Source organism: Oryctolagus cuniculus, chromosome 14 (assembly GCF_964237555.1).
Source record: "Oryctolagus cuniculus chromosome 14, mOryCun1.1, whole genome shotgun sequence".
NCBI classification, from domain to species: Eukaryota; Metazoa; Chordata; class Mammalia; order Lagomorpha; family Leporidae; genus Oryctolagus; species Oryctolagus cuniculus.
In genome coordinates, this window is record NC_091445.1 from 878,945 (window position 1) to 892,699 (window position 13,755).

The window sequence follows — 13,755 nt, forward strand, 5'->3', positions numbered from 1 at the left end:
CGTGCCCAGGCCGGTGAGGCAGAGGGCCTACTGGTGGCAGCTGTGTGGACATCCGGGGTCTGTGTCTGGCCGTTGCGTGACTGATGAGTATTGGGGAGCAGGCAGCAGGGGGCCCAGGCGCCTGTTGGGGCGCTGCCTGGGCGTGCGCGCCGCGCCGTGCTGTGAGCTGGCCCTGAGCTGTGCATGGAAGCTGGGCGCGGGCGCTGAGCTGGGCCGCCCTCCCGTGCGTGCTGGGGTAGCACGTTTCACCACCGGCACAGAGCTGGGAAGTGTTGGATTGACAGCCGAGTACGGTTGTGCGGAACCTGCAGACGCCAGGCTGATGAGCGGGGAGGGCCTGGGGTCCAGCCCTCGTCCCAAGCCCTTCGTCCCGGCTGGGGCTGTTTGTATGCACCTGGAGGAGGGGTCACTTTTGCTAAAGCTCCCTCCCTGAGAGATCAGGCTCCGTGACTTACCTCCCCATTGAACGCCTACCCCGGTTCTTACACTGCTGCCTGTGTGCCTGCAGGCTCGGCACTGGGTGGTAGGGACCCCAGGCTGTGCCAGGGAGGAAGGAGATGAGAACCAAGGTCAGCCCCTCCCAAGAACAGTGGGCAGGTGCAGGACACCCACACCAGTGAGAGTTCAGTTGGACATCCCAGAAACGGTTATAGGAGTGAGAGGTACCCAGAGAATAAATACAACCAGACCTACCCCCGAGACCCTGCTCCTAGGAGGCAGCGCGGTCCGGGTTGGGGTGGGGGGCCGCGGCAGGGTCAGGACAGGCGGGTGGGGACACATTGAGGGATTTGGGAGTGAACTGCACCCCCGTTTGTGATCCCAGTCACCTGTGTGCCGTGCGCTGGGACTTCCGGCAGTGGTGTCTGAGGGTGGTGGTGGCCCGGCTGTGGACCTGAGCTGCCCGGCGACGCGCTTGCTGCAGTTCTGGGAGTAGCACTGCAGGCCCCTGGGCCAGTGCAGCCCGTGGGCGGCGGTAGTGCCGTGAGGGCTGCCGGGCTGTGCTGCCGCGGGTGCTCTGAGTGGCAGGTGCACTGGGCGGGCCGTCAGCAAAAGGTGCAGAACTTCGCTGTTCACGGAAGCACAGCGCGCCCGAGCGCTGGGGCCTCGGTGAAGTGAACGCTTTCCCCGCAGCGGGGAGCTGCTTTCCTCTCGGCCACGTGGGCTGGCACTGTCTTTTCCTGCACGGGGGATGTGGGGGGGCACCGCAGGCCCCGGCCACGTCCAGCTTCCTGTCCCAGCGTGGGCTTCAGAGACACTGGCACAGTGCGGCTGCTGTGTAGACAGTGTCTCCGTGTGGAGCGCGCTTCCCTTCTCGCCCTCCCTCCTGGGTGGATTTCAGAGCTGTGAGTGGCTGTGTTCTCAGCAGGGTCCAGCCGGGTCAGAAGCACTGGCCGCACAGCAGGGTGGGAGCCGACTCAGAACTGACAGCTAGCCTGCTCCAAGATGGCTGGAAGCCGGCCGGGAGCCAGGGCCTCACGTCAGCCTCAGCTAGTGGGGTGGCGTCCTCCGAGGTGGTCGGCTCTCCAATTACCCGCTTCATTTTCTCAGTGATGGAGTGGCCTGGGGTTGACACCTGGGTTAGGTTTCACCCCCGACCCCTTTCTCCACTCCCTGCTGATGCACCCCTGGGAGGCAGCAGGTGGTGGCTCAAGTACTTGGGTCTCTGCCGCCCATGTGGGATCTTGGCCCCTGGCTTTGGCCTGAGCCGGGCTTGGCTTCTGTGGGCATTTGAGGCGTGAACAGCAGATGGGAGCTATCTGTCAGTCTCTTGCGCTCTCTCCCTCTCACATACATAAAAGGTTTAAACGGTTGGCAGTTCTCCCACAGGAAGAGCCTGCGGGCCCACGTTCCACACCTCTCTGCGTCGCGCGTGGCCCCGTGCTGTTGTCTTTGGCGGAGCGCTGGTTCTCACAGAAGACGCCGAGGCCGGCGTTTGGGCCGGGCTCTGACTTTCCCAGGGAACCTGCGCTTGCAGGGATGGGCTGGAACCAGGGGTCCCTGGAGGGGCAGGGGTCCTGCAGTGAGGGGATGGTGCGCTGGGTGCAGACGGCGGCTCTGCTCTGTGGGTGGGGAGCACACCGGGGACGTGTGGTGGGACCTGCCTGTTCATGGAGGCCTCGGGTGGAGGTAGTTGCTGTGTGAGAGGGCTGCTAAGCGGGGCTCTTGTTCTGTGCGTGGCTGTGGGTGGCTTCACAGGAGAGCAGGAAGCTCCAGACCCGTGTTGGCTGGCCCATGGGTGAGGTGGGCCTGGCTGTGGAGGGGCTACAGAGGGGCCTGTGGGGCTGCCCAGACCCTCTCAGCTGAGGGGCTGTGGAGCAAGGTGTGGCTGGCCATCTGGCCTGGAGGCTCAAACCTGGTGTTGTGCGTTAGGGCTTGGAGCTGGGGCTGGTGGGAGGCGAGTGGGGTCCTGTGTGGGCGGGAGGCTGATGGCAAGTGCTGGGCCTGTTCTCTGAGAATACTGCAGAGCCTGTGTGGTGCCTGCTGCCCCTGGATTTGTGGGGCACGAGATGGCAACAGGCTGCACGGGAGGTCTGCCCAGGAAGGCCGTGGGAGGAGGTGCAGGGCTTAGTGGGGACACAGCTGTGGAGATGGCCCATTGCAGGGGTCTGGGGGAGTGTGGGTGGAGGCCCCCAGGGCACACAGGGCTGATGCCACAGGGCCCTGGGGAAAGTCATCAGGTAACAGGCTTGAGAGCGGCCGGGGAGAGAGCACGGAGTGCCCCGGGCAGGGCTAGAGAAGGGGCCGCGGGGCCAGGAGGGGGCAGCTCCGTGAGTTCAGGGGGCGCTCGGGTTGACTGACTGCTGTCCTGGTCACCTGTGTGGGGAGCAACTCGGACTAGACTGAGTTACTGGAATTAAGACTTATTCTATGCATCTGCTCTCCCACAATATGGCACTGGGAGAGAAGTAAACAGCTTCTACACAGCTGCCTCCAGTTCAACCAATAAACTGTAGGACTTGCTCCTGATTGGAGGAGAGCAGCGTACTCGGCGTGTGGGCAGCCGAGTTGGGATTGGCAGAGGAGGACTATAAAGGAGGAGAGAGACGGCATGCACCAGGAACATCTAAGGGGAACATCTAAGGGGAACACCTGTGCAGCCCCCGAGAAGAGCCGGCCGGCGGTGTGCCGCTCCCCTGCAGAAGTGGGGAATGTGGCCAGGGGGAACTGCCCTTCCACGGAGGTGGAAGGGACAGTAGCCAACCCGGGAAGAACCAGCAGCAAACCCAGGGAGGGCCGAGCAGATGAAAGAACAGCGCAGGGTCCTGTGTCGTTCCTCCACGAAGAGGGGGAGCGACATAATGGTGCCGTGACTCGGATAGGAAACCTAGGACGGATAGGAAACCTAGGAGGGAAAAACTGGGAAGAAGTGGAAAATTTCAGAGAGAGAGACTAACAAACAGCCTAGGGAAAGGCCGGACGAAAAAGGTGCCGGAAGAAGCTATTGAAAGCCTACGCATAGACTCAGATACGGACTACGGGGGGAAGCTGGGAGAAATCTCTAAGGTCGAAAGCGAAAGTGAAAGCTAGAACAAACAGACTCAGATACGGACTGTGGGGAGAAGCCAGGAGAAATGAGGGAGGAGTATTGTTGGAGGAAAGCTTGGGGAAACATACCGGGTAGAGAAAAATGTTAGGGAAATTGAAGCTGCGGGGGCAGGCCGAGGCGGAGACGAAAGCCACTTTGGGATTCTCAAGTTAGCCCGGGAATGGGGGGCGAAGAGTTGAAACCAGAAGCAGAAACGTAAGCCAGGTTGGGATCCGTCTGATTAGCCCGGGGAGCAAAGGACGGGAAGCCAGATCATGGGGTGGAAACGTGAGCTGGGTTGAATTCGCCAGGTTAGCCCGGGGAACTTAGATTGAATGCTAGTGGCGGAGACGTAAGCTACGCTGTGTGACTCTCGGAGGCTGCCGTGCACAGAGAGAGCGTGCGGGGCACAAGTAGATAGGGAACGCTGGGCTAGTGCGAGACCGCGGAGTGTGCGCGCGAAGCCGAGCCGTGCAGAGCCGCGAAGCCGTGCAGATAAGAGAAGCGGGCTGAAGCGGCTCAGCTGGGAAGCCGCCGAGAAGCAGCCTCGGGGCGGGCGCCAGGAAGCTGCGGGGATAAGAGAAACAGAAGTTTAGAAGTAAAATGAGAGAAATAGGAATGTTGGCAGACAGAAGTAAAATGGGAGAAATAGGAATGCCCGGAGATAGAGAAATAGAGAAATAGAAAGGCCTCCCCACAATACTGCAATGAGAAGGCTTGGATTCGGTCTGCCTGATCAGTGAGTCGATGAGCACCTGCGGGCGGCTAGCAGCTTATGCGCCGCAGGTCACCGAAGACAGGCACGTTATCAACACCAATAAGTCACCCCACAACATGGCAATGAGAGAGCTTGGATTCGGTCTGCCTGATTAGTAAGGCGGTAAGCACCAGCGGGCAGCTCGACCAGAGTGTGAGCTGCAGGTCACCGAAGATAGGCACGAACCAACACTAATAAGTCTCCCCCACAATACGGCAATGAGAAGGCTTGGATTCGGTTTGCCTGATTGTTAGGGCTTGTAAGCCCCTGCAGGCAGAGCAGAGCATGCGCTGCAGGGCACCGAACACAGGCACGCATCAGCGCCTAAAAACCTCCTCACAACATGGCGAAGAGAGGACCCGGATTCGGTTTGCCTGATTGATAGGACTTGTAAGAACCTGTGGCAACTCTAGCAAGTAGAGCAGAGTGTGTGCCGCGGGACACCGAAGACAGGCGCGTATCAACGCCAAAAAATAAAAAGAAAGGGGGATCTGTGGGGAGCAACTCGGACTAGACTAAGTTACTGGAATTAAGACTTATTCTATGCATCTGCTCTCCCACAATATGGTGCTGGGAGAGAAGAAAACAGCTTCTACACAGCTGCCTCCAGTTCAACCAATAAACTGTAGGACTTGCTCCTGATTGGAGGAGAGCAGCGTACTCGGCGTGTGGGCAGCCGAGTTGGGATTGGCGGAGGAGGACTATAAAGGAGGAGAGAGACGGCATGCACCAGGAACATCTAAGGGGAACATCTAGCTGAAGGAACACCTGTGCAGCCCCCGAGAGAGCCGGCCGGCGGTGTGCCGCTCCCCTGCAGAAGTGGGGAATGTGGCCAGGGGGAACTGCCCTTCCACGGAGGTGGAAGGGACAGTAGCCAACCCGGGAAGAACCAGCAGCAAACCCAGGGAGGGCCGAGCAGACGAAAGAACAGCGCAGGGTCCTGTGTCGTTCCTCCACGAAGAGGGGGAGCGACAATCTGTCTCAGCACAGAGCCACAACAGCCTTTAGGGCAGATCCCAGTATTTATTCCTCTTCTGGCCGACAGCTGAGGTGTGTGCCCTTCTGTAAACCCAAGGTCACACCGGGCAGCAGAACGTGGGCACTGAGCTTCCTGCAGACATGGCCAGAGTTTGTCCTGGGCTGGTCTAGGCGTTGTTTTGCCATCTTTGACCCAGATATAAAAACCACCACAGTAGCAAAAGAACATACAGGTAATTTTTTGGTGGCGGGGTCTTGGAGGACTTGTGTGTTGTTTTCCGATCACTGTTGGCCAGGCATCATGTGACCTCTGAGCTCAGGTTCGGGCGCAGCCATGTCTGCAGTGAGCACCCGGCCCTCCAGGCCTTGCTGCGGCTGTGTCTATCAGGTTCATTGTGGACGCAGATCACTGTCTTCTTCCCTTCCTCTGAATTCCACTTCCCTTCCCGGATTGCGCGGTGTGATGGAGTCTCAGCGGAAATCCCTTTCCCTGTCTGCAGTTAAACTCGGAGAGAGCAGAGCTGCCCCTGGACTTGTTCCCCACGCGTTTTCTGGAAGCCAGACCCGTGACGGTGCCGCCCTCCAACGCAGCCCCTCGCCTGCGTTGCTGTGCCGCTGTTCGCTGCTGTGTTTCAGGACACTTTGTCCCCTGCGCCCCCCCCCCCATGACGCTCTGGGTTGGCCCCATCCCTGCTGGTCCCTGTCTGTTCCAGTCCCTCCAGCCATGCTGTGCCTCGGGCGGCTCTGGACAGCAGCTGTTGTGAGCCCCACCCCCGTCCTCCCTACCCATGCTGCTCCAGTCTCGACGGGCAGCTTTGGTTATTACAGCAGAATGGCTACCGTGGACAAAGGAAGTTTGTTTTGATTCACAGTTGGATTTTGCCTCTGACAAAGACAGAGGGTGGTAGTGGTGGAGCTCATGCAGAGGAGGGTCCCCATGGCAAGGCAGGACACGGTGAGGGCACATGCCAGCCCACCATCACCACCATCACCTGCGTCCACCCTCTGGTACCACCGGCTTACAGCGCTGGGGTTGACCATCCTGTGTGAGCTCGGGAGCCAGGCCGTGTGCACAGTGTAGCGAGCGCCTGGTCGTTGCTCTCACCACTATCGTCCACACAGGCCTGAGGCCCTTGCAAGCCACCAGTGGTTCTTGGACGAACCTGAAGGTCTTTTCTTCTTTTAAAAATGTTTTGTGTTTAATTTTTGTTCATCTGAAAGGCAGAGAGACAGGCCACACACAGATGCAGAGAGATCTTCCACCCAGTTTCATTCCCCAAATGCCCACAGCAGTTAGGGGTGGGTCAAGCCAAAGCTAGGAATCAGGAATTAAATCCTGGTTGTCACATGGGTGGCAGGGACCCAACTCCTAGAGACTCTACCTGCTGTGTCTACGTGGTGACACGGCCATTCCAGGCAAGCGTGTGGCACGCCTGGGGTTACACACAGTGTGACGTGTTGGTGTGGCCCGAGCATCTACACCTGCTGTGTCTGTATGTGGTGACATGGCTGTTCCAGGCAAGCGTGTGGCACACCTGGGGTTACACACAGTGTGACGTGTTGGTGTGGCCTGAGCATCTACACCTGCTGTGTCTGTACGTGGTGACACGGCTGTTCCAGGCAAGCGTATGGCACACCTGGGGTTACACACAGTGTGACGTGTTGGTGTGGCCCAGCAGCTGCAGCTGCTGTGGGAGCAGAATGCCGAGTCCGTGTGACATTGGTAACCGGCGTCCATGCCTGTGTGTCTCAGACCTGCTGGCACCCGGGCTTCTGGCCTTTCTCGGTCACTGCCTCAGCTGCTCCGGCTCCCAGGCCCTGGACATGGACTGAGCCACGCTCCCTGCTTCCCAGGGCCTCAGCTGCCATCAGCCAGACTCAGCACTCAGCAGGGGACATGGTCCTCCTGCCTCCCAGAAACTTTCCAGGGGCCGTCCTGTCCAGCATCTGAACCCAGCACGCGCACCTCCTCTGTGCAGCCCCTCAAAATTCCCTGGCAGTGATTAAGTAGCCCCTCCTTTCCCTTGGGAGCGTAATGTGCTCGCCTTCAGCATAGCATGTGTCCTGTGTGTGGGAATTAGTTTTTGGCAGGTTTAATGTCCCAGGAATGCCCGTGTGTGGCCTGGGCGCCTGTGCTGTGTGTGTACTCAGTGTCCCTGCGTGTGGCCTGGCCACCTGCTATGTGGACCCAGTGTCTCCAGTGTGACCTGGGTGCCAGTGCTTCATGGAGATTTGAAACTCCCTGGGTGATGCACGTACCAACTGCATGGCAAGAGCTGCAGGAGGGGAAGGCACACATCGTTAACTGGGGTCTCTCCCGCCCCCGTCCCTGGAACCCTGGGGAACTGTGGGGTTAGGGGCTGCTGCTGCACCTGTCGGGTCCGTGGCTGGCACTTTGGGAGCAGGCCCTGTCCGTTACCATCGCACCTGCGGCACAGGACTGGGGGAAGAGGAGTCGTGGGAACTAATCCCACAGGCATGGAGCCAACACGGCCTCCAGGGTGTGTCACAGCCACTGCTTTCGTGCCCCTGATGCCTGACACCTGTGCTGCCGCAGCACTGAGTACCAAGTGGGTTGTAACTGCCAGCTGCTTTTTGATGGTGGGGTGGTGGCCGCAGAGCCACCCAGGCGTGCTGTCTCCTGACCACTGCAGGAGCTGCTCTCTGGATCGGATGGTGTCTTCGGCTCCCGTTGTGCTGTGGAAGGCCCAGGTGGGCTGAGGCCAGCTGACACAGCATCCCGTGCCTGTGATGGCAGCACTTGTCCCTGCCGGACCCCTGCCCGCGTGGGGCTTTCCGCACCTGCAGCCCAGACATGCTGCTGCTGCATCTAGCATCAGCTCGCGGTGCAGTGCTGTGACTATCTGTAGCACAGATAAGCACAGTTTTCCCTCTGCACACTTGGTTTTTTTTTAAAAGGTTTATTTATTTATGTTTGAAAGTCAGGTCTCCATCTGCTGGTCCACACCCCAGGTGGCAGCAGTGACCTGTGCTGGGCCCAGCCGAAGCCAGGAGCCAGAGATTTCTTCCGGGTCTCCCACTGCGGTGGACGGAGTCTGGTACTTGCACCATCATCTGCTGATTTCCCAGGCCATTAGCAGTGAGCTGGATCAGAAGTGTGGCAGCCAGGACACTGTGCCCATGAGGTTGCCAGCATCAGGGGTGGTGGCCACGCCACAGGCCAGCCCCTGCACACCCGCCTTTGATGCTGTTCCTCTCTGGTTCTGTTTCATTTTGTGGCAGTTCACAAATACTTTTGGGCACATAGTGCAGGGCCACTGAGCAAAGTGTGGGGCTTGGTTTTAGGAGAAGCCTGGTAACTGTGTAAAGAACTTCAGTTTCAGGAGCGTGTCCTTGGGATAAAAAGCAGAGGATGCCCAGAGCTGCCCCAGGCATCTGCTGGTCTGGGTCCTTCCCCTCCCAGCCTTCCCTGTCTCCTCCTCACACCTGGTGATGTGTTTGCTGCTTCTGGGGGGCCCTTCTCCCACTAAACCTAAAACACCTGCAGTGTAGGCCCTGTTAGCCCCTGTGTGCCCAGGTAAAAACTGGGGTGCAAGGAAACTAAGCCATGACCCCAGGATCATGAAGCAGGGAAGTAGCAGCCAAGAATTCAGATCTGAGCTTTTTGTTTGTTGTTAAAGAAACCTGGTCCTGTCAAACCTGGTTATCTTTTTTAACTCTAAGATTTATTTATTTAAAAGAACGAGAGAGAGAGAGAGAAATCTCACCAATGGCCTCACTCCCCAGTGGCCTCAACAACCAGGGCTAGGCTGTGCTGAGGCCAGGAGCTTCATCCCGGGCTCCCACGTGGGTGCAGGGGCCCAAGCACTTGGCCATTTGCTGCCTCCCAGGCACATTAGCGGGGAGCTGGATCGGAAGTGGAGCAGCCGGGGTTCCAGCTGCTGGTGCTCCTGTGTTGCATGTGGGTGTCCTGGGTGGCAGCTTAGTCCACTGTGCCGCAGTCTGGGATCTTAGCTCTCGGATGCCCGACTGGAGCTCAGCGAGTATGTGGTGGTGGGTGTGGAGGAGGAATCTCTGTGTGTGTTTACTACAACAATGGGCTCACCGCCGCCAGCACCGTCGGGGAATGCAGCGGCAGGAGAGCTGGGCTTAGCTCTAGGTGATGTCTGATGACGTGAGGTCAGTGATGATAAGCAGCAGCAAACCGTAGGCAGAGAGATGCTGTGGCCTTAGCATTGGGAGGGGCAGGGCAGCTGGGGAGGGTCTGTGCCCACTGGACTGAGCCATTGTGGACAGTGGTGGGGTCTGGCTGGGGCAAGGCCACGTGTGACTGCATGTTTGGAGGAGCATCAACTGCAGGGGAGTAGCAGTCAAGGCTCCTGGGTGAGTGGGGGAGGGAAGATCCCTAAGAGGCATCGAGAGAGACCACCCTGGCCACCCCTCCCTGGGAGCAGAGAGGACAGCCTGGCTGGCTTTGCAGGGCCCTCCCAGCGCCTGTCCCAGCCCCAGTGTTTGGCACAGGGGAAGCTGGAGGCCTGGCCTAGGGCTCACAGCTAGTTACTAGTCAGTGGAAGACTAGTTCAGTTACTAGTCAGTGGAAGACTACCTAGTCCTGCTGTCTCCACCAGTGTAGCAAGGATCTCCCAGGGTGAACTTGGCGCTGGCCCACGAGTGCTCACGATGTACCCTGAATCTTGACTGCCTCAAAAGAGCCCAAGGACAAGTGGGAGAGCGGGGAATGGCCAACAGCAGGGTTACCCCGGAAAGCGCAGGTGCACTCTCCCCAGGCAGAGTGGGCCCCTGTGCAGGTGGTGGTGAAGTGAAGTGAACCAGTGTTTGGAGTGTTCTGGAAGAGAGCCTGCACAGACAGATGCCGGGTCAGTGACCTCGGTAGCAGGACTGTTGGCGCCGTTGCTGGGAGATAAGACGTTGGGGTGCAGATGGCAGCTTTTGTGCCAGAGGAATCACCACAGCTCAGTGGTGCCGTCCTGGCGCCTGCCCTCAGGGAGCAGGTGGCTGTGCCCCCAGTGCTGGGCTGGAGCAGACGTGGGCACTGTGACCTGTGGGCATCACCCTGGTCTGTAGGGGTTTTAAAGATGGACATTGTTACGAAGAAGCGTGGCTGCTATTACCCTGGGAGGCAGGGATGACAAACTGAAGCCTCCCAGCCTGTGGACAAGAGGGGGGCAGTGTGTGTGCTTCTGGGCCGATCGCCTGCCTTGGGGATTCCCTGTGTGTGTCATCCATCTGCTTTGGAATTCTCTGCACTGCGCATTTCCTGGGCACGTCCATCTGCCTGGAGTTCCCTGCACTGTGCTTTTCCCAGGCAAACCCATCTGCTTTGGAATCCGTGTGTGTGTGTGTGTGTGCGTGTGTGTTCTGGGCAAACGTGTCTGCTCTTGGGTTCCCTGGGCTGTGCGTCTCCTGACAGGTCCTCCTGCTCTGGAACCCCGTGTGTGTGTGTGTGTGTGTGTGCGTGTGTGTGTTCTGGGCAAACGTGTCTGCTCTTGGGTTCCCTGGGCTGTGCGTCTCCTGACAGGTCCTCCTGCTCTGGAACCCCGTGTGTGTGTGTGTGTGTGTGTGCGTGTGTGTGTTCTGGGCAAACGTGTCTGCTCTTGGGTTCCCTGGGCTGTGTGTCTCCTGACAGGTCCTCCTGCTCTGGAACCCCGGCACTGCTCATGCATCCTTGGAGTTGGCTGCTGGGCATGTGAGGTCTTGTGCTGTGGTCTGTTGGGAGGGGTCATTTGCATCTGGTCAGCCCTGCGACAAGTCTGCCTACACACGGAGGCCCAGGACAGCCACCAGCTGTACAAGAACCTTGTCTCTAAAGATAGCTGTTGTCTTGGACTGTAGCTACTCCCAGACCTCCGCGCCAGCTGAGCTCAGCCCTGTGCAAAAGCTGTGTTGTCTCCTAATTGGTGTGATGGCCACCATACTTGGCCAGGGGCTTTGCCACGGACTCATGTTGATCCGTGAGCCCTGTGGTTAGACTAACTGGGGGTGACCCTAAGCAGCAAGCGGCATTGTGCTTCTAGAACAGGCTTCTCGCCTTTCGCTGCCGTCGCTGGGACCTGACTGAGAACAGCTTGAGTGAAGCAGCAGATGCGGGGAAGGACGAGGTCAGGACTCCTGCAGAGCCTTGGCCAGATGGGATCTCCAGCAATACTCCTAGGACCCCCTCCTCAGAGCCACGCCCAGTCCACGTGCCTCACTGATCACACGGTTCCCTCCTCAGAGCCACGCCCAGCTCCACGTCCATCACTGACACAGTTCCCTCCTCAGAGCCACGCCCAGCTCCACGTGCCTCACTGATCACACGGTTCCCTCCCCCGAGCCACGCCCAGCTCCACGTCCCTCACTGATCACACGGTTCCCTCCTCCGAGCCACGCCCAGTCCACGTCCATCACTAACACAGTTCCCTCCCCCGAGCCACGCCCAGCTCCACGTCCATCACTGATAATGTGGTTCCCTTGTCAGAGCCATGCCTGGATGTGACTTCCGTTACTGATAGCACCATTTACCCCGATGTTTTCGCCCTTTGGAGACATCCCTCATCTAACCTGGTCATAGCTGCCGTAATGTCCTGTGGACAGAGATCTGGACGGGCTGTGGGGCTGTTTCTCTGGAAAGCAGTGGGTGGAGACTCCCAGTGATGGAGACCTACAGTGAGAACTCGATTCCCCCTGCTTCCCTGAGAGGGGAAGCCAAGCAGGCCAAGTTCAGTGCTTCTCAGCACACACAGCTTGGTACCCCCTGTCCAGGCTCCTGAATCAGTCTCTTAGGAGCAGAGCTAGTGGGGTTAGGATTAACCCTGTGCTCGCTCAGCCCACAGGTTCTCCAAGGAAGAGCTTCTTCCCTCCATGCTCCCAGTGACCCCATCTCCCACTGGGCCCCAGCTCTCCAAGGCCACCAGCAGTCCCACCCAAGCCAGAGCAGGATGGAGTCTGGAGGGTTGGGGTGTGGCCCGCACCATGGGTGAGGCAGAGACTTGGAGCAGGGCAGGCTCCACCCTGACCTGGAAGCCCTGGACGTGGTCCTCATCTTGGCAGAGATAGAGCTGCAGTGGGTCCAAGTCCAGGATGCCTGTGAAGGACACTCGGGCCAGCCCACTGTGCACCTGTCTGCAGGGCTTAGAGGCTGCCTGTCTGTCTCCTGTGTGTGGGACAGCAGACCCTGTATCATCCCACCAGCCCTCGCATGGGCCAGGGGGGCCAAGGTGGCCCCCGCACCTCAGTTGCCACCTGAATACTGACTGCTGTGTCCCGAAGGGTGTGTTTCATGGAGCCTCCCCACGGAGGGTGCTGGGCGTGTTTTGTTTGTTCATTACTGTTCTGAGTGTCCTGCCTATCTCTGATGCATCTGTGTTCCGTGTCTTGCAGGCAGCATCGTGTACCTCGGGATGATGGTTGGGGCCTTCTTCTGGGGTGGCCTGGCGGACAAGGTGGGGAGAAAGCAAGCCCTGCTGGTCTGCATGTCCATCAACGCCCTCTTCGCCTTCCTCTCGTCGTTTGTCCAAGGCTATGGCTTCTTCCTCTTCTGCCGCCTGCTCTCAGGATTCGGGTAAGGGTGCTCCGCGTCTGGGTGTGTTTGTTCCTCGTGGTGGTTCTGGTTCTCCATGCCGCAGAACCTTATTGCCAAGAAACTGTCCCCTCGTATGGCCCTGCCCTGCCTCGTGTGGCTTCGGGCCCCCTTGCTGGTTCCCAGAAGGCAGTGGCCAGACACCGCGAGAGGAAGCTCCGGCTCGCCGCTGCTCCTGTCTCGCTCCCTTCTGGGAAACTGCCGCTGTTTCGACGCTTGCCTGTGCCACAGCCATTCCCGCAGTGCGTTGTTTTAAATATTTATTGTACTTGTTTGAACAGCAGAGTTTTAGAGAGAAAGGGAGAGAGATTAGAGAGAGCTTCCACCTGCTGATTTGCTCCCCAGATGGCTGTAAGAGCTGGGCCAGGCCAAAGCCAGCAGCCAAGAGCTTCATTCGGGTCTCCCACGTGAGTGCGGGGCCCAGGGATTTGGGCCGTCTGTGGCTGCCTTCCCAGGTACATCAGCAAGCAGCTGTATTGAAAGTGGAGCAGCCAGGACTTGAACCAGCACCCACGTGGGATGCTGGCACTGCGGGTGGAGGTTCACATTGTGCCACAATACCGGTGCCCCACACAAATGTTTATCCTAAACCCTGGACCTAAACAGGAGCTGGCTCTGGTCCTGCCTGCCGTGAATGAATGAATGAAAGACCCACACCCATTAGTCATACTCTTAGACCCATAACTAGAGCGTCACACTGACGTGTTGCCCGGTCTGTGGGCTTCGCCTATCTACCGATAGGAAGCCTCCATCCTCAGACACAGTGGGTTCTTTAGTGAGCTCCTGACTTCTGTTCAGTTAACGAAGAAATGCTGTTAGCCAAGCACAGTGCATGGAGTGCATGGTGTGGCGATGATGTCATCATTTTCTTCAACTCGAAGCTTTATCACTGCTAACTGAATCCCCAGACTTAGCAACGCCCTTAATCAGGAGTGATGAGAGAATCCTGCCTTC

The 13,755-nt window shown here is 58.6% G+C and overlaps 1 protein-coding gene across 2 annotated transcripts in view; it reads left to right on the forward strand.

The window, feature by feature from the left end:
- SV2C (synaptic vesicle glycoprotein 2C) overlaps positions 1-13,755 on the forward strand; it is a 104,415-nt gene that overhangs the window by 34,957 nt on the left and 55,703 nt on the right. For both annotated transcript variants that reach the window (XM_070056298.1, XM_070056299.1), the window contains one exon: positions 12,603-12,783. In XM_070056298.1, the coding sequence (XP_069912399.1) occupies positions 12,603-12,783 (181 nt within the window). The remainder of the gene's footprint in view (positions 1-12,602; positions 12,784-13,755) is intronic.